The sequence below is a fragment of the Stegostoma tigrinum genome, chromosome 9 (genome assembly GCF_030684315.1).
Source record: "Stegostoma tigrinum isolate sSteTig4 chromosome 9, sSteTig4.hap1, whole genome shotgun sequence".
Lineage (NCBI taxonomy): Eukaryota > Metazoa > Chordata > Chondrichthyes > Orectolobiformes > Stegostomatidae > Stegostoma > Stegostoma tigrinum.
Window position 1 is genome coordinate 97256728 of NC_081362.1, and position 21285 is coordinate 97278012.

General features: G+C 46.5%; 1 protein-coding gene across 3 annotated transcripts in view; it reads left to right on the forward strand.

Moving 5' to 3' along the window:
* Positions 1-21285, forward strand: part of ptk2ba (protein tyrosine kinase 2 beta, a) — a 155910-nt gene that overhangs the window by 129637 nt on the left and 4988 nt on the right. For 2 of the 3 annotated variants that reach the window (XM_059648789.1, XM_059648791.1), the window contains 6 exons: positions 1260-1409; positions 2220-2246; positions 5849-5873; positions 10661-10710; positions 13572-13715; positions 20855-20935. In XM_059648789.1, coding sequence (XP_059504772.1) covers positions 1260-1409; positions 2220-2246; positions 5849-5873; positions 10661-10710; positions 13572-13715; positions 20855-20935 — 477 coding nt within the window. The remainder of the gene's footprint in view (positions 1-1259; positions 1410-2219; positions 2247-5848; positions 5874-10660; positions 10711-13571; positions 13716-20854; positions 20936-21285) is intronic. The other variant, XM_059648790.1, reaches the window with a different exon arrangement.

Consider the following 21285-nt stretch of genomic DNA (forward strand, 5'->3'; position numbering starts at 1 on the left):
AGATGGGATTTGTGCCAAAATCTGCTACATCACTTGCATCAATACACATTTGTCCCTGCGGAATCATCTTAATCCCAGTCTTCATTGAAGATTCTACATTTAACAGAAACGATCCTAAACTGGCTCCCTGGACTTCTTAAGAGGAATCTTTGATATTGTAACGTAAATATCTGACTTACAGCTTTCCAAACATGACACATGTCAACATAGAACATAGAACATTACAGCACAGTACAGGCCCTTCGGCCCTCGATGTTGTGCCGACCTGTCATACCAATCTGAAGCCCATCTAACCTACACTATTCCATGTACGTCCATATGCTTGTCCAAATATGATAAAATATTCATGTCAATTAGATATTAATTTAATAATGTAGCAAACAATTGTGTGCCCAGCCCTGGAGGGTTTTTACTGGATGAGGGGTGTCGCTGGCCAGGGCAGCATTCATTGCCCATCCTAATTGCCCAGAGGGCAGTTAAGAATCAACCACATTGCTGTGGGTCTGGAGTCACATGTAGGCCAGACCAGGTAAGGATGGCAGTTTCCTTCCCTAAAGGAGAGTAGTGAACCAGAGGGTTTTTTCCCGACAATCGGCAATGGATTCACAGTCATCATTAGACTCTTAATTCCAGAGTTTTATTGAATTCAAATTCCACCGTCTGCTGTGGTGGGATTCAAACCTGGATCCCCAGAACATTACCTGCGTCTCTGGATTAACAGTCCAGTGATAGCCTACTGGGCACCACATCATTGAAGAAATTTAAGAAGGGAAAATATTTCTAGACACTAAAGGCTAAAGCCATTCAAGGTCTTGGAGCAATTGTGGGGGCATGACTTCAAAGTGGACCATCAATTTTGATGCTATTGGATGGCAGTGAGGGTTTGTGAACGCAGCGGGGGGTAACTGGAAGGGGAGAACAGCGGGTACTTTACTCTCTTAGTCTCTGCGTTGAGGGACTGAGGCCAGCATCATGTTAGCACCATCAATATAGAGCCTGCAGCGTGTAATTTGGCTTGTTGCAGGTCTCTGATTCGCAATACACCGTTCTGTCCCTGTGTCCATACTGGTCTCCGATTCACAATGTACTATATTGTACCTGTATGTATTCTGCTGTCAGCTTCTGATTCAGTCTCCTTCCTACTCACATGGACACTATGTTACCCTCTGAGGGGACTGAGACACGTCCACCTCAGTTGAAAATATTTGGCTATCAGCTGTTTTTTACACGAACCTAAGCAGTTTGCTGGGTTTTTACAGGAATCTGATCTTATTGGTGAGATCAACATCAAAGAGGAGGCACAGAAACTGCGGGAGATTGAACAAGCCAAACTTCAGGAAAGGATCAGGCAGCAACAACGAGAGATGTTGGAGGATAAAAAGTGGTTGGAGAAAGAAGAGAAACTTCTGGTACGTCACATTCTTTTCAATGTCACTGCATTGAAAGCTATTACCTTACAAGGAGGTGGTGAATTGAGCATTTCTGCCAGAATGTTGCCAGGACGGCACAGTGGCTCAGGGGTTAGCACTGCCTTCTCACAACACCAGGGACCTGGGTTCGATCCCACCCTCGGGTGACTGTCTGTGTGGAATTTACACATCGTCTCCCTGTCTGCATGGGTTTCCTCCGGGTGCTCTGGTTTCCTCCCACAGTCCAAAAATTTGCAGGCTCGGTGGATTGGCCGTGCTAAACTGCCTGTACTGTTCAGGGATGTATAAACTGTGGATTAGCTATGGGAAATGCAGGCCTATGGGTCTGGGTTGGATGCCCTTTGGAGGGTCAGTGTGGACTCAATGGGCAGGATGGTCTTCCCCCACATGAGAATGTGTTGGTAAGTTGGGCTGTTTTTGTTGTAGTTCTGGGTTGGCTGAGTGTGCTGTGTGGCTGGTTTGAAATGCAGAATGATGCCAACAGCATGTGTTCAATCCCTATGCTGGCTGTGATTATTGTGGAGGACTCCCCTCCACCTCTCCCCTTGGTCTGAGAGTGTGGTGACCGTTAGGTTAAACCATCACCAGTCATCTCTCCCTCTCCCCCTCCCTGCTCCCTCTCCCCCTCCCTGCTCCCTCTCCCTCTCCCTGTAATGAGAGAGGAGCCCAATGGTCCTCTGGGACTATGACAATGTCACTTTTTACCTTTTGTTTCTGATGTTTTTGTGAATATGTTTATGATGGATTCAGATAACTCATGGTCACTTTCTTCTTTCCTTTCTCCCCAAGGCTCCGAATGATAACAAGTCACAAAATGTAAGTTGTGATATTGTGAATAGCTATTTTGCAAAATCTACGTCCCTATTTATGTTTCAGTACAGTTAGAGGTGGTAAGTCTGAGTTCGACAGTTCATGTTTCTGTGTAGTTCACTAGTGCAAGTAAACCCTCAAACTACTGACCAGCCATTCAAACTCCTCTCCTTTTACTTAATGTGATTAAGAATAAAGATCACAATTACCTTTATAAACCCCCTGGGGACAGGAGTAACATCATCAGACAGTTTGGTTTTTAATAGATTCAATACTTAACATTGTCTGAGTTGGGAATAGCACTGACCATTTGGGAACTAGTGCCAAATTTGGGAGAGATATCTCACAGACTATCAAGCAACAAAATAAAAATTGAAAGAATCGTGGAAGCTGTAAATTGAAAGCAAAAACAGAAATTGCTGGATCGGCTCAGCAGGTCTGATGGAATCTAGGGAGAGAAATCAGAGTTAACGTTTTGGGTCAAGTGACCCTTCCTGTATGAAGCAAGAATCATATCTCACAGACACTACCATCACCATCACTGTGTATGTCCTGTCCCACCGGCAGGACAGATCCAGCAGAGGTGCTGATACAGTGGGATACAGTCAGGAGGGATTTGTTCTGGGAATCCTCAGCATTGATGCCAGACTCCATGAAGTTTCATGACTTCAGGTTAAACATGGGGCAAGGAAATGTCCTGCTGATTACCACATACTGTCCCCCCTCAGCTGATGAGCCAGTACCCCTCAATGTTGAACAACACTTGGAGGAAGCACTGAGGATGGCAAGAGTACAGAGTGCACTCTGGGTGGGAGATTTCAATGTCCACCACCACATGTGGCTTGACAGCAGTACTACTGATCGAGCTGGTCAGGTCCGATAGGCGATTGCTGCTCGACTGGGTCTGCGATGCGTGGTGAGGGAACCAACAAGATGGAAAAACATTCTTGACCTGACCCTTGCCAATCTGCCAGCTGCAGTTGCATCTGTCCATGACAGTATCAGTAAGAGTGACCATCGCACAGTCCTTGCGAAGACAAATTCACTCCTTCATATTGAGAATACCCTCCATCATGCTGAGTGGCACTATCAGGGTGCTCAATGGGACAGACTTCACACAGATCCAGCAACTCAAGGCTGGGCATCCATGAGGTGCTGTGGGCCACCAACAGCAGCAGAATTGTACTCCAGCACAAGCTGTAACCTCATGGCCCAGCATATCCCCCATTCAACCATTACCATCAAGCCAGGGGATCAACCCTGGTTCAGAGAGCACAGGAGGGCATGCCAGGAGCAGCACCAGGCATACCTGAAGGTGGAGTATCAACCTGGTGACACCAAATGGGACTACTTGCACGCCAAACAGTGAAAGTAGCAAGTGATAGACAGAGCTGAGTGATCCCACAACCAATGGATCAGATCTAAGCTCTGCAGTCCTGCCACATCCAGTTGTGAATGGTGGTGGACAATTAAACAACTCACTGGAGGAGGAGGCTCCACAAATGCCCCCATCCTCAATGATGGAAGAGCCCAGCACATTCGTGCAAAAGATCAGGCTGAAGCATTCGCAGCAATCTTCAGCCAGAAGTGATGAGTGGATGATCCATCTCAGCCTCATCCAGTGGTCCCCAGCATCGCAAACACCAGTCTTCAGCCAATTCGATTCACTCCTCGTGATATCAAGAAACAGTTGGAGACACTGGATCCTGCAAAGGCTATGGGTCCTGACAACATTCCAGCAATAGTACTGAAGACTTATGCTCCAGAACTTGCCGCGCCCCTAGCCAAGCTGTTCCGGTGCAGTTACAACACTGGGATCTACCTGACAATGTGGGAAATTGTCCAGATATGTCCTGTACACAAAAAGCAGGACAAATCCAACCGGCCAATTACCGCCCATCAGTCTCCCCTTGATCATCAGTAAAGTGATGGAAGGTGTCAGTAACAGAGCTATCAAGCAGCACCTGCTCAGCAATAACCTGCTCAGTGACGCCCAGTTTGGGTTCCGCCAGGGCCACTCAGCTCCTGACCTCATTACAGCCTCGGTTCAAACATGGACAAAAGAGCTGAATTCCAGAGGGTGAGGTGAGAGTGACAGCCCTTGATATCAAGGCTGTATTCGATTGAGTGTGGCATCAAGGAGCCCTGGCAAAACTGGAATCAGTGGGTATCGGGGGGTAATCTCTCGGTGGTTGGAGTCAGACCTGACACATAGGAAGATGGTTGTGGTTGTGGGAGGTCAATCATCTCAGCTCCAGGACATCCCTGATGGAGTTCCTCAGGGTAGAGTCCTCGGCCCAACCATCCTCAGCTGCTTCATCAATGACCTTCCCTCCATCATAGGGTCAGAAGTGGGGATGTTCACCAATGTTTACACAATGTTCAGCACTATTTGTGAGTCCTCAGATACTGAAGCAGCCCATGCTCACATGCAACTGGATCTGGATAATATCCAGGTTTCGGCTGACAAGTGGCAAGTGACATTTGCACCACACAAATGCCAGGCTATGACCGTCACCAATCAGACAATCTAACCACCGCCCCTTGACATTCAATGGTGTTACCATCACCGAATCCCCCACTGTCAATATACTGGGGGTTATCATTGGCCAAAAACTCAATTGGACTCACCACATAAACCCAGTGGCTACAAGAGCAGGTCTGAAGCTAGAAATACTGCAGCGAGTGACTCACCTCCTGACTCTCCCAAGCCTGGCCGTCAGCTTTGAGGCATAAGTCAGCAGTGTGATGGAATACTCCCCACTCGCCTGGATAAGTGCAGCCCCAACAACACTGTGAAAGCTTGACACCATCCAGGACAAAGCAGCTCACAACTGCTTCTATCTGGAAGGACACCGGCAGCAGATACATGGGAACACCACCCCCTGCAAGTTCCCCTCCAAACCACTCAGCATCCTGGCTTGGGAATATATCGCCATTCCTTCACTGTCATTGGGTCAAAACCCTGGAATTCTGTCCCTAAGGGCATTGTGGGTCAATTTACCGCACACAGACTGCAGCGGTTCAAGAAGGCAGCTCACCGTCACCTTCTCAAGGGGCAACTAGGGACGGGCAATAAATGCTGGGCCCAGCCAACAACTTCCCAGGAACGAATTTTAAAAAGTTGCAATCAACTCAAAACATTAACTGTGTTTCACTGTCACTCTGATGCTACTGAATTTCTCTGCCTTTGCTTTAGAGTTCCACCATTCACAGGCTTTTATTTCCGTTACTGCAATAAATTTGAAACAACAGGACTTTGATTGGTCCCATTTTTACAGGCACTTGGCAACCAATCCAATGCACGCACATTGGTCAAACATAGTGCTGATTGGCTAAAGATCAGCTTTCCAGGAGATTTAACAGCAGATCTTCTCAGTTGTATTCGGTTGATTGCCAATGGGATTTGTCGATGAGGTGGTTTGTTGGTGGGTCATGATGTGGGGTTAGTGTCACAGGGTCTTGTGTCAGTGCCCTGGGGGTGACGATTCATTCAGTGGAACACACTCAGAATGCCATGAGGGAATGGGATTTTCAGACTCAACCATGCAGCCAGAAAAAAAAATGAAGAAAATGACATCTTGTCTCTCAACTCTTTTATTTTTCAGGACAGTGACCAGGAGACTTGCTACAGTAAGTACCAGCTTTACAAAAGAGTTGTTGGATTTGGGAGAGATTCAGCAGGAATATTGCATTGAATTTCCATTGGATGAGGCTGAAAAGGGGGAGGCAATGGCCTGGTGGTATTATCGCTGGACTGTTAATCCAGAGACCTGGATGATAATATTCTGTGGACCTGAGTTCATACTTTGCCAAGGCAGATGGTGAAATTTAAATTCAATTTTAAAAAACTGAATTAAGTGTCTTGTGATGACCGTGAATGCATCTGGTTCACTAATGTCCTTTAGGGAAGGAAACTGCCATCCTTACCTGGTCTGTCCTACATGTGACTCTGACCCACAGCGATGTGTTTGGCTCTCAGTTGCCCTGTAGGCAATTAGGGGTGGACAATAAATGCTGCCTGGCCAGCGATGCCGTCGTCCCATGGATGAATAAAGGAAAGGAGTTCTTTCCATAAACCAAGCCTGAGTCTTGCCCAGGTTTGACTGAATTTGCACAAGGATCAATTCAGAACCTGAGCAGCCTGCAAACGCCCAGAAATGCAATGTGTATGTTGAGACTGCAGTTATAGACAGGGACTGAATAACCACATGCTCTCTACAACTCCGTCAGTGATGACACTGTCTCAAGGGCTGTTAAATCCAGCAATAAGTATACTGTTTTGGATACTGCTGGGGGGGATGACCTACCAGAGGAAAGCCATAGTAGTCAGTTCTCTGGCACTGAGCCTGACACTGTGTCAAAGAAGGGAAGGGGGCAGAATAGAAAAGTACTCGTGGTAGGGGACTCGATAGTGAGGGGAATCGACAGGAGATTTTGTGGTCAGGATCGGGATTCCCGGAAGGTATGTTGCCTCCCTGGTGCCAGGGTCCGGGACGTCTCCGATTGGGTGCATAAGGTTCTAAAAGGGGAGGGCGAACAGCCAGAAATCGTGTTACATATTGGCACTAATGATAGAGGCAGAAATAGGATTGAGGATATAAAGAGTGATTTCAGGGAATTAGGATGGAAGCTGCAAAGCAGGACGAACAGAGTAGTGTTCTCTAGTTTACTACCGGTGCCACGAGATAGCGAGGCGAGGAACAGGGAGCGGGCGCAGCTTAACACGTGGCAGCGCAGCTGGTGTAGGAGGGAGGGCTTCAGTTATGTAGACAATTGGGATGCCTTCTGGGGAAGGTGGGACCTGTACAAGAAGGACGGGTTGCATCTGAACTGGAAGGGGACTCATGTCCTGGGTGGAAGGTTTGCTCGAGTAGTTCGAGAGGGTTTAAACTAGTATGGCAGGGGGGTGGGAACCTGAGCTGTATACCGGAGGTGAGAGTTGATGCAGGTGAGGCAGTAGCAAGAGGTAGACCAGCTAGTGGGAAGGATTTTCCTGGGAAGGAACCAAGGGATCAGTTAAAGTGTGTTTGCTTTAACTCAAGGAGTATCAGGAATAAAAGTGATGAACTTAGAGCATGGATCAGTACCTGGTGCTATGATGTTGTGTCCATAACAGAGACATGGGTTTCTCAGGGGCAGGAATGGTTGCTGGATGTTCCAGGGTTTAGAACATTTAAAAAGAATAGGGAGGGGGGAAAAAGAGGAGGGGGTGTAGCACTACTAATCAGAGAGAGTATCACAGCCACAGAAGCTTCCATTGTTGAGGAAGATCTGCCTACTGAGTCAGTGTGGGTGGAAATTAGGAACAGCAAGGGAGTAGTCACCTCGTTAGGGGTTTACTACAGGCCCCCCAATAGCAGCAGGGAGATTGAAGAAAGCATAGGTCGACAGATTTTGGAAAAGTGTGCACGCAGTAGGGTTGTTGTAATGGGTGACTTTAACTTTCCTAATATTGATTGGAACCTCCTTCGAGCAGAAGATTTGAATGGAGCTGTTTTTGTAAGGTGTGTTCAGGAGGGTTTCCTAACGCAGTACGTTGACAGGCCGACGAGGGGAGAGGCCATTCTAGACTTGGTGCTCGGCAACGAGCCGGGGCAGGTATCAGATCTTGTGGTGGGAGAGCATTTTGGTGATAGTGACCATAACTGCCTCACATTCTACATAGCTATGGAGAAGGAGAGGATTAGGCAAAATGGGAGGGTATTTAATTGGGGAAGAGGAAACTATGATGCGATTAGACATGAGTTAGGAAGCATGGACTGGGAGCAATTGTTCCATGGTAAAGGCACTATAGACATGTGGAGACTGTTTAAGGAACAGTTGTTGCGAGTGATGAATAAATATGTCCCTCTGAGACAAGCAAGAAGGGGTAAGATAAAGGAACCTTGGATGACAAGAGCGGTGGAGCTTCTCGTCAAAAGGAAGAAGGTAGCTTATATAAGGTGCAGGAAGCTAGGGTCAAGCTCAGCTCTAGAGGATTACAGGCAGGCGAGGAAAGAGCTCAAAAATGGTCTGTGGAGAGCCAGGAGGGGGCACGAGAAAGGCTTGGCAGAACGGATTAGGGAGAACACAAAGGCATTTTACACTTATGTGAGGAATAAGACAATGGTCAAAGAAAGAGTAGGGCCGATCAGGGATAGCACAGGGAACTTGTGTGTGCAGCCTGAGGAGGTAGGGGAAGCCCTAAATGAGTTTTTTGCTTCTGTCTTTACGAAAGAAACAAACTTTGTAGTGAATGAAACCTTTGAAGAACAGGTGTGCATGCTGGAATGGATAGAGATAGAGGAAGCTGATGTGCTGAAAATTTTGTCAAACATTAAGATTGACAAGTCACCAGGCCCGGACCAGATTTGTCCTCGACTGCTTTGGGCAATGAGAAATGCAATTGCTTTGCCACTTGCAAAGATCTTTGCATCCTCGCTCTCTACTAGAGTCGTACCTGAGGACTGGAGAGAGGCAAATGTAATTCCTCTCTTCAAGAAAGGAAATAGGGAAATCCTTGGCAATTACAGACCAGTAAGTCTCACGTCTGTCATCTGCAAGGTGTTAGAAAGGATTCTGAGGGATAGGATTTATGACCATCTGGAAGAGCATGGCTTGATTAAATGCAGTCAACACGGCTTTGTGAGGGGTAGGTCATGCCTCAGAAACCTTATCGAGTTCTTTAAGGATGTGACTAGAAAAGTTGATGAGGGTCGAGCTGTGGATGTGGTGTATATGGACTTCAGCAAGGCATTTGATAAGGTTCCCCATGGTAGGCTCATTCAGAAGGTCAGGAGGAATGGGATACAGGGAACTTAGCTGTCTGGATACAGAATTGGCTGGCCAACAGAAGACAGCGAGTGGTAGTAGAAGGAAAATATTCTGCCGGGAAGTCAGTGGTGAGTGGTGTTCCACAGGGCTCAGTCCTTGGGCCTCTACTGTTTGTAATTTTTATTAATGACTTGGATGAGGGGATTGAAGGATGGGTCAGCAAGTATGCAGACGACACGAAGGTTTGAGGTGTCATTGACAGTATAGAGGGCTGTTGTAGGCTGCAGCGGGACATTGACAGGATGCAGAGATGGGCTGAGAGGTGGCAGATGGAGTTCAACCTGGATAAATGCGAGGTGATGCATTTTGGAAGGTCGAATTTGAAAGCTGAGTACAGGATTAAGGATAGGATTCTTGGCAGTGTGGAGGAACAGAGAGATCTTGGTGTGCAGATACATAGATCCCTTAAAATGGCCACCCAAGTGGACAGGGTTGTTAAGAAAGCATATGGTGTTTTGGCTTTCATTAACAGGGGGATTGAGTTTAAGAGTTGTGAGATCTTGTTGCAGCTGTATAAAACTTTGGTTAGACTGCACTTGGAATACTGCGTCCAGTTCTGGTCGCCCTATTATAGGAAAGATGTGGATGCTTTGGAGAGGGTTCAGAGGAGGTTTACCAGGATGCTGCCTGGACTGGAGGGCTTATCTTATGAAGAGAGGTTGACTGAGCTCGGACTTTTCTCATTGGAGAAAAGGAGGAGGAGAGGGGACCTAATTGAGGTATACAAGATAATGAGAGGCATAGATAGAGTTGATATCCAGAGACTATTTCCCAGGGCAGAAATGGCTAACACGAGGGGTCATAGTTTGAAGCTGGTTGGAGGAAAGTATAGAGGGGATGTCAGAGGCGGGTTCTTTACACAGAGAGTTGTGAGAGCATAGAATGCGTTGCCAGCAGCAGTTGTGGAAGCAAGGTCATTGGGGACATTTAAGAGACTGCTGGACATGCATATGGTCACAGAAATTTGAGTGTGCATACATGAGGATCAATGGTCGGCACAACATCGTGGGCTGAAGGGCCTGTTCTGTGCTGTACTGTTCTATGTTCTATGTTCTATGTTCTAAATCCAGTGTTTGTACTGAATGTAGTTTTGAAAGAGCCTTACTGTTTACAGTGGGTCACGCAGCAGCACAAAATCTTTCAAACTGCTGCACCTCTGTCTGACTCCTGTTCCAGTCACTGGACAGTGACTCTTGGAGAGCATTCTGGTGATCCAAGTGAAATTGGTAAATGAAGTGCTGGCCTATTCAACAAAGCATGGAGCCGAGGACGTGAACCCACTGCTCACAGCCTCTATGAGGACAGCCAGCAATCAAGACGTTAATAGCAGTGATGGCCACAGACCCATCTAACAGCTCTGTAAGTGCCCCTGCACCCCTGGGACTGCCTTAGGTAGTTCAAGAAGGCAGCTCACTACCACCTTTTTAAGGGCACCTAGGCACAGGCAATAATTTATGGCCCAGCCAGTGACATCCACATCCCACAAGTGAATGAAAACAGACAGAAGGTTCGAGCGTGGAATGTTTTTCTGTTTCCAAGATGCTGTGTAAATCTAGTTATTGTGCAGCCATTCTAATCACAGTGTTCTTTCTGTCCCTTATTTGGAGCTGAGTTCACAGTGCCACCTGAGAAACCTCCAAGGAAAAACTTGCCGGTGAGTGCCTGACTGAATGTCCTGAGGCTCTGTGGAATAATCTGGGAATGTTGAGGGGGACACTGATACGCTTGGAGAGCTGAGATTAGCAATGAGATACACTGTGCATTCTGCAACACTCCTCACCACCAGGCAAAGCACACTGGGACCTCAGTAAACCTGCCAATGTCTGGGGCTGAACTGGCATTGATGGTCCAGAACAGCGCCCCCAAATATACAACACTAAGGGAGTTCCTGTGGGTTCTCTGAGCAGATATAAATAATGCCACTCCAATTTTGCAATCTTCTCTACATCCCGTTGTCCAGCTTGGCTTTGAAATTATTTGAGATTGTCCTCCATCAATTGATATCAATCCTGAAAGTCTTCCCCAATTTGATGGGAGTTCAGTTGCACTAATACTAACTCACTCCTTAAACCATAGAAACCAGAAGCAAGATAAGGCCATCCAGCCCTTCGAACCTGTGCTACCACTCAATACATTCTATGTCTACCTTAATTAGTTTGTGCAGTTTTGGATTCGTTGTTGCTTTGGTTAGAACCCCCAGCATGTGACTCTTATACTTATCACATTATTCCAGTCATTCGCCTTGTCTCCAGCAACACCTTATTTTTAATTTTTGTAATTCTCTCTGTGCCTCAATTAATCAGATTATAGGTCATCCCTTCACTTGGTCTTCATCCTGTCGACACTCCATTTAGACCATCTGTACTATCTTTTGACACTCTTAATTACCCAGAATTATCTTGCAATGATCTGTCTGTCTATAAATTCTGTGCCTGTGTTCTTCCCTTCACTTCTTCTGACGAAGGAGCAGTGTGACAAAAGCTTGTGATTTCAACAAAACCTGTTGTTTTGTACCTTCCAACTTAGTACACCACTCAGTACAGTCATGGCTGAAGCTGTATCTCAATGTCACATTCCCCACTTTCTCCCCCACTCACCTTGATGCTTTTAAAATCTAAAAATGTATTTCTCTCCTGCGTGAATATATTCAGTGACTTGGCCTCCACAAGCTTCGGTTGTAGTAGAGAAATCTCAGGTTCACTACCTTCTGAGTGAAGAAGTATTTCCTTATTTCTGTTCTGACTGGTCTACCCTGTGTCCCAGAGTGTGACCCTTGGTTCTAGCCTCCCCAACCGGGAAAAACATCATTCTTGCATCTCGTCTGTCCAAACTATTAGAATTTTGTAGCTTTTAATCTGATCCCTTCGCATCCTTCTGAGCTCCTATGAATAAAGACCGAGTCAAACCAAATGTCTTCCCATAGGACAGTCCTGCCATTCCTGGCAGTGCTGGTGGATGATGGAAGTGATTCTGTAAGATGGGATTTACATGCATTTGGAGAGGCAAGGACTGATTAGGGATAGTCAGCATGGCTTTGTGCGTGGGACATCATGTCTGACTAACTTGATTGAGCTTTATGAGGACGTAAACAAAAAGGCTGATGAGACTAGAGTGGTGGATGTTGTGTTTATGGACTTTAGTAAAGCTTTGGACAAGGTTCCATATAGTGAACTATTTAGTAAAGTTCGGTCACATGGGATTCAGGGTGAGCTTGCCAATTGGACATAAAACTGGCTAAACGGGAGAGAGAGGGTGATGCTGGAGGGTTGTTCTTCAGACTGGAGGCCTGTGACTAGCGGTGTTCCACAGGGATTGGTGCTGGTTCTGCTTTTGTTTGTCATTTATATGAACAATTTGGATGAGAATATTGGAGGTGCAGTTAGTAAGTTTGCAGGTGACACCAAAATTGGCGCTATAGTGGACAGTGGAGAAGGTTATCAAAGATTACAAAGGGATCTTTATCAATTGGGCCAATGAGCTGAGGAATTGCAGATGGAGTTTAATTTGGATAAATGCGAGGTGTTGTATTTTGGTGAAACAAACAAGGGCAGGATTTATACAATTAATGGTAAGGCCCTGGGTAGACCCAGGGGTTCAGGTACATAATTCTTTGAAATTCGACTGGGTAGTTATAAAGACATTTGCCTTGATTGCTCAGGCCTTCGAGTCTAGGAGTTGGGACATTATGTTGAGATTGTACGGGACATTGGTGAGTCCTTTTCTGGCATTCTGTGTGGTTCTGTTTGCCTTTTTATTGGAAGGATATTATTAAATTGGAGAGCATTCAGAAAAGATTTACCAGGATGTTGCTGGGACTGGAGGGTTTGAGTTATAAAAATGGGCTGAATAGACTGGGACTGTTTTTTCACTGCAGCATAGCAGGTTGAGGGTATTAAATCATGTGCGATATAGGTGAATAGCAGGTGTCTTCTCCCTGGTTTTGGGTATTTCCAGGCGAGGGGCATATTTCTAAGGTAAGAGGAGAAAGGTTTAGAAAGGGACTTGAAGAGCAGCTATTTTACACCGAGAATGGTTCATGTGTGGAATGAACTGCCAGAGAAAGGGGTGGAGGCTGGTACATTACAGCAAATAAAAGACATTTTGATAGGTAATTGGATAGGAAAGGTTTGGAAGGAAACGGGACCAATGCACACATGTGGGACTAGTTTAGTTTGGGAACACAGTCAGCGTGGACTGGTTGGACCAGAGTCTGATTCCATGCTGTATGACTCGGCCTCTAATACCCCTTCTATGGCAAATTGATCTTTTCTGGACACAGCAGGAAATTGGTACTGTAGCAGCAGATCAGCCACAAGCTCACTGAATGGTGGAGCAGGCCTGAGGCACTGTGTGGTCTCCCGCTGCATCCATTCCTAATGTTCCTTCGAGCTTGCTGAAAGATACCTAAGCTCACCATCAGTCCCCCTCTTCAGAGGATGCAATTCCTAAATTATGAACGAAACCTTTCTGTGTAAGCTTCAGCCTCCTGATGGTTCTCCTTTTCCACACGTTCAGCCGATACAAGCAGCTCCCACTGCCAACCTGGATCGCTCCGATGATACAATCTATCCTCTGGTCATGGAACTGGTTAAGTCTGTGCTGCATCTGAAGAACCAGGTCTACCAGCTCCCATGTGAAGAGTACATCAACCTGGTGAAGGTAAGCTGGTTAACCCAGGACAGGGTAGGATGTTTCTCAGTGACACCTTTCCCCATCTCAAAGTTGTGATAAAAACAAAGGAAACACACAGCAAGATTCCATAATAGTACCAGGGTACCTTTTTCATCCAATCAAGTTGGGAGTTGGGGGTTCAATCTGATCTTATCCTGAATGCCCTGATAGTGTGGCTCTGAAGTTTTGGCCTGGAGTTTGTGTTGGGTCTGAACCTGTCAACTTTCCCATTCAGAGACCAGCATGCAGCCTGCTGAGTGATACACAATCAGTCATTGAGTGAGAGCTTAGTGTCCAATAACCTGTTGGGTTTTGTCTCACTTCAGGGATTATGTTTATAAATATATCGCTTCTTTGGACTCGCACAATTGAACAGGGAATTTCTGTCCTCCAGTTGGTGTATTTTTTTGTAAAATTGAGTAGTGCCGTGGATGTAATTCTGGAGTCAGAAGTGCTCAAAATCCAAAGTACATCAGTTCAACTCCCACCAAGATTAATGAAGAGTTATCCAGGCTCTCAACATTGGCGCTCTCTTTCTCTCTCCAAGGATGCTGCCTGACCCACTGTGATTTCCAGCATTTTTTTTTGTTTTCTGCTGCAAAAATTCAATTTGGAAAGTAAGTTCACAACAAAATGAAAATCAGATATCAATAAAACTGACCATGAAACTCTTAGTTTGTGGCAAAACTTCACCTATTTCATGTGATATCACTGCAGTACAGACACAAGCCAGGGTACAGAACACAGAATGTCAAACACCAACTCAAAAAGTAGCTCATCCAGGGACGACTGAAGAGCAGCACAAATACACAAATGACCACAAGAGGGTGCTATCACTCTTCCCTTTCCTGAATGATTTATATCCAAGACAATAAAATGTGAGGCTGGATGAACACAGCAGGCCCAGCAGCATCTCAGGAGCACAAAAGCTGACGTTTCGGGCCGAGACCCTTCATCAGAGAGGGGGATGGGGAGAGGGAACTGGAATAAATAGGGAGAGAGGGGGAGGCGGACCGAAGATGGAGAGAAAAGAAGATAGGTGGAGAGAGTATAGGTGGGGAGGTAGGGAAGGGATAGGTCAGTCCAGGGAAGACGGACAGGTCAAGGAGGTGGGATGAGGTAGTAGGTAGGAAATGGAGTTGCAGCTTGAGGTGGGAGGAAGGGATGGGTGAGAGGAAGAACAGGTTAGGGAAGCGGAGACAGGCTGGGCTGGTTTTGGGATGCAGTGGGTGGAGGGGAAGAGCTGGGCTGGTTGTGTGGTGCAGTGGGGAGAGGGGGACGAGCTGGGCTGGTTTTGGGATGCAGTGGGGGAAGGGGAGATTTTGAAGCTTGTGAAGTCCACATTGATACCATTGGGCTGCAGGGTTCCCAAGCGGAATATGAGTTGCTGTTCCTGCAACCTTCGGGTGGCATCATTATGGCACTGCAGGCGGCCCATGATGGATATGTCATCTAAAGAATGGGAGGGGGAGTGGAAATGGTTTGCAACTGGGAGGTGCAGTTGTTTATTGAGAACCGAGCGGAGGTGTTCTGCAAAGCGGTCCCCAAGCCTCCGCTTGGTTTCCCCAATGTAGAGGAAGCCACACCGGGTGCAATGGATACAGTATACCACATTGGCAGATGTGCAGGTGAACATCTGCTTAATATGGAAAGTCATCTTGGGGCCTGGGATGGGGGTGAGGGAGTTGGTGTGGGGGCAAGTGTAGCATTTCCTGCGGTTGCAGGGGAAGGTGCCGGGTGTGGTGGGGTTGGAGGGGAGTGTGGAGCGAACAAGGGCGTGGGTGGTGTCACAGACGTAGGTGGGGAGTTCCTGGACCAAAGGGGAGAAAATGGAGTCCAGATAGGTGGAGATGAGTTCGGTGGGGCAGGAACAGGCTGAGACAATGGGTCGACCAGGGCAGGCAGGTGTGTGGATTTTGGGAAGGAGATAGAAATGGGCCATGTCGGGTTGGGGAACAATGAGGTTGGAGGCTGTGGGTGGGAGGTCATGGATGGTGTTGGAGGTGATGGTTTGGTGCTCGGGGGTGGGGTCATGATCGAGGGGGCGGTAGGAGGTGGTGTCGGAGAGTTGGCGTCTGGCCTCGGCGATGTAGAGGTCAGTGCGCCATACTACCACTGCACCACCCTTGTCTGCGGGTTTGATGGTGAGGTTGGGGTTGGAGCGGAGGGCTGCCTGTTCTGCGGGGGAGAGGTTGGAGTGGGTGAGAGGGGTGGAGAGGTTGAGGCAGTTGATGTCTCGACGGCAGTTGGAGATGAAGAGGCCGAGGGAGGTTAGGAGGCCTGGAGGTGGTGCCCAGGAAGAGGACTTGTGTTGGAAGTGGGTGAAGGGGTCACTGGAGGGAGGGTTAGGCTCTGGGGTGTAGCAGTGTGATGAACTCCAGAGAATGGAAGAGGAACGCCTACACTAAGTTTCCACCGAACAGTGGATACCCAAGAAGTCTGCTCCGCAGATGCCGACAAAACAAACAACACTCAGGGGACACAGTACAACAGAAGACAATAGCAATTCTACCCTACATCAAAAATATATCAGAAATGACTACCAGGCGGTTAAGGCTGCATAAGGTTGTGATTACACACAACCCCATAGCAACACTGCACCAAATGTTATCACAGACTAAAGGCCACATACTGACAGTAAACAAGACCAATGTGATATACAGAATCCCACGCAACGAGTGCAATAAACATTACATTGGACAAACAGGGAGGAAACTGACAACCAGGGGACATGAACACCAGCCGGCAATAAAAAGACACGACCAATATTCACTTGTCCCAATGCACACAGACAATGAGGGCCATGATGCATTTTGGAAGGTCGAATTTGAAAGCTGAGTACAGGATTAAGGATAGGATTCTTGGCAGTGTGGAGGAACAGAGGGATCTTGGTGTGCAGATACATAGATCCCTTAAAATGGCCACCCAAGTGGACAGGGTTGTTAAGAAAGCATATGGTGTTTTGGCTTTCATTAACAGGGGGATTGAGTTTAAGAGTCGTGAGATCTTGTTGCAGCTCTATAAAACTTTGGTTAGACCGCACTTGGAATACTGCGTCCAGTTCTGGGCGCCCTATTATAGGAAAGATGTGGATGCTTTGGAGAGGGTTCAGAGGAGGTTTACCAGGATGCTGCCTGGACTGGAGGGCTTATCTTATGAAGAGAGGTTGACTGAGCTCGGTCTCTTTTCATTGAGGTCTACAAGATAATGAGGGGCATAGATAGAGTTGATAGCCAGAGACTATTTCCCAGGGCAGAAATGGCTAACACAAGGGGTCATAGTTTGAAGCTGGTTGGAGGAAAGTATAGAGGGGATGTCAGAGGCGGGTTCTTTACACAGAGAGTTGTGAGAGCATGGAATGCGTTGCCAGCAGCAGTTGTGGAAGCAAGGTCATTGGGTTTATTTAAGAGACTACTGGACATGCATATGGTCACAGAAATTTGAGTGTGCATACATGAGGATCAATGGTCGGCACAACATCGTGGGCTGAAGGGCCTGTTCTGTGCTGTACTGTTCTATGTTCTATGTTCTATCAGTTTGACTGGGACAAAGTGACTATACTGGGACAAGCGAACACCAGATCCGTGAGGGAATTTCTGGAAGTCTGGTTCCCAACATGGGACTCCATTAACAAACACATAGAAACAGATCCTGTATACAGAGTGCTGCTAAAACAACAGAATTGGAAGGGACAAGACCATCACATCAGAGGATCATAAATCCACAAGGAAGGAGAACACCAACACCTCGATTAGAGGTCACACTGATGGTGTTGCCTAAAAGGGTAACGAAATGTCTGCACACCACAGAACAGCCAGTGAGCTAACAAACAGCTACATCCACAGCCGGAGCTACAAACTTTTGCTAAGACCTTAAAAACCTTTGGGCACACCATGTTTTATAATCATTCATGGGACGAGGACATCACTGGCTAGGATTAAAATTCCACACAACTTGTTTGAAACTATAAAGCAGGCATCCCCTTAGCAATGGGAAATGTATCACAGGTCAGCTGAGATTTGTAAATATCCAGGTAATGAGAGGTGTGTAAGAGTTTGAATTTGATCAGAGCAATTGTGACTTACAATCTGAACTCTCCAAATGAGACAAGCTTTATTACCTGACACCTCGTCCTTACAAATAAGGCCTGGTCTGCACCCACTCCACGTGGGAAGGCTTTGCACACAGATTGGACGCAATAAGGTGTGCAGGCGCTAGGAACCAGCCTGAGATGTTGACTTGCCTGCTCCTCGGAAGCTATCTCGCCTGCGGTGTTTTTCCAGCCTGATACCTATATACGTGCTGACTGGATTGTTTCTGGAGACTTGGTAGCATTCGCCGCTTTCCTTTCACACAACTTAATGCTTTCTTATACTCCATTGGCCAGAACCATAGAAGATCACAAAGATTTGTTCAATTCATGTGACAAATTTGATATGAATAGGGGGTGACCAATTTGGTGTGAATTTACTGTAATAATTCAGCAGACCCGAAGGAAGTGCTCAGAGATATTCTGAGGGCATGGCACATGTCATATTTCTTCAGCCTGACTTTCGTGTGTCAAATCTCAGGGAGTGAAGCAACACCAAATACCAGCTTCTGAAAGCGTGGGTATTAATCAGCAAATATCACTAACTCATTGTCTCACTCAAGTTGCAGAAAGACATTTGTAAGATTTCACTGAAAAAGCATTAACCTTCTGATAACTTGGTGAATGCTTTATAATAAACTTTTGATGATTATTAACAACAGAAACAGAAATTGATAGAAAATCTCAGCAGGCCTGACAGCATCAGTAGAGAGAAAGCAGAGTTAATGTTTTGGGTTGAGTGACTCTTCCTCAGAACGTTCTGAGGTAGGGTGACTGGACCCAACACGTTAACTCTGATTTCTCTCCACAGGTGCTGCCAGACCTGCTGAGCTTTTCCAGCAATTTGTATTTCTGTTTTTGTTTGTGATTTTCAGCATCCACAGATTTTTTAGTTTTCATTTGATAATTACTAGGTGGATTACAATGTATTTTCTGATTTGAGAATTGTGTTATAAGCCACATGGAGTCTTTCTTTACCCATCTGCCTTTCTTTGACCTTTGTGACACAGTCCCCCATCTCTTTTCAGCCATCCCCCTGTTTTCTGCTTTTGAGTGCAGGGCCCAGTATGTTGTCGCTAGTACACCAGTCTGCTGTTTCTCTGAACCTATCAGCCTTAATAGTCTTTGAATCACTTTAAACATTCACCAAACACCCAACAATACTTGCTGATCACATATGTTGTGTTTCACTTCCACATGAGCGTTCTAGATAAACAGCAATCCTTAACAAGTTCCTCTCCAAAGTAGACTGGCGTTTGACTCATGCCTATGATAATGGGGAATTTTACCCGTTGCAAGGATTTTATTTCCTCCATTATAATTTTTTTCTGTCTGTGATTTCTCCCAGCAGTGTTCAATGACATTTTTGATGCTACAGCGATTCAGGGATCCCGCTGCTCCGTGTGGAGTTTCACACCTTCTTGGGGCAATGGGTGAACAAAAGAAGAATATAAATGTCAGTGTAAAGGAGAGACTTTGGCAGGAAGAATTGAGAGAATGTAAAACTAAGGGCATAGTCCCGAAGGGGTACAGGAGCACAGGGACCTGGCTCTATTTGCACACTGATCACTAAAGGTGATTGGAGGAGAGAGTCATTTCTAAAGCAGTCAATATTTTGGGTCTTATGAACTGGGGCATAGAGTATAGGAACAGGGACAGAAACAGAAATTGCTGGATAAACGCAGGCAGCATGATGGCTCACTGGTTAGCACTCCAACCGACAGCGCCAGGGACCCGGGCTCAATCTCACCCTTGGGCAACTGCCTGTGTGGAGTTTGCACATTCTCACTGTGGCTGCCCTGGTTTTTTCCCACAATCCAAAGATGTGCAGGTTGGGTGGATTGGCCGTGGTGTGCAGCCCACCTAGTCAGGTTATCTAAGGGAAATGCGGGGCTACATGGATGAGGTGGCTCCGGGTGAGGTGCCTTCCAAGGGTTGATGTGGACTCGATGGGCTGAATGGCCTGCTTCCATACTGTGTAGGGATTCTGTGAGCTCAGTAGGTCTGGCAGCATCTGTGGGGAGAAATCAAAGTGAACATTTCAAGTCCAGTGACCCTCCTTCACTAGACGATGAACTTGCATACTGCATTTGTTAGATCTCAGCTGGAGTGCTTATAGTCCTGGCCACCACACTTTCAGAAGACTGTGACCACACTGGAGGTGGAGTACAGACGAGGTTCCAGGGATGGTTTTGGGAAGGAGACCGTTCTGTTAGATGAGTGGATTGCAGATGTTGGGGTAGCCTTCTCCAAGGAAAATAAAGAGGAGATCTGACCAGGCTGTTCAAGCTCACATGTGGTCTGTACAGACTGATAGTGAGCAACTGTTCCCATTGGTGGAAGAACTGTGAACCAAAGGGCACAGGTTTACAGCAATTGGCAAAAGACGATAAATTGTAGTGAGTGGTTCAGGGTCTAGACTGAGTTGCCTACGAGTGTGGCGGCATTACAAAGGGAAGTGCATAGTCATCTTCAAAAGAAGAACGTGCAGGGTAATGGAGCAGGGTGTGGTACAGGGCACATTTTTCATTTGGAGGACCAGCACAGACACTTTGGACTGAATGGCCTTCTCCTGTGCTGTGATAATACAGTGTGAAGCTAGATGAATACAGCAGGCCAAGCAGCATCAGGGGAGCAGGAAAGTTGATGTTTGGGGTTGAGAGTCTTCTCCTGTGCTGTGTCTGTTTTTTAAAACTCTAGAATTTCCGATGGAATGTGCAGGACGGGTGAAAGTGATTGTTCTGTGTCAGACCTGTCCCACTGGCAGTGTGTCAGAACTTTGTCACTACTGTCTGATCACAAGGTTAGACAGCATTCAGGCAGACAAACAATAGGTTCCAGGAAACAACAATTATTCTAACCTGACTTGTACCAAATAACTGTAACCTGCAGCTCCCTGTGACTAGGGACTGAGAACAATTACCTGTTACAAACTGCAGATACTGCCTCAGTTATTGACACCGTGAATTAATTCTGCTGATTTCCAATTGTTTTGTGACCGACATTGTAACACCTATGACTATTTTCTACATTCTAGACGGTGGGAGTCAACCTTCGGAAATTGACTGGCAGTGTGGATGAGCTGTTGCCATCGCTACCTGCAACATCCCGCACAGAAGTGAGTCCTGGTTCACTTGATAACCATCTGCTACCATCCCCAACCCGCTGCTTGTTCGGATCGGGATTCTTTTCAAAGTGCACTCCTTAATCTACAGATCTCGATATTTCGAAAGACATTTGGTTTGCTGTCATCAGCTTAATTTTTGAGGGAGGGGTTTTCCCAGCATTCTGAGGTTACAACAGAGGCCGTGTGGTGGAGTTCACAGTCAACTGACAGGAAAGTTCATCACAGTTTCTGAAACCTTTTCTGGTGAAGGTTTTAATAAGGAGTTGGAGAAAGATTATTTGCTCCTATTCTAGCTCCTTGTTCCTTGTGACAGCCTCTGGGTCAGAGAGAGATCCTTGTTA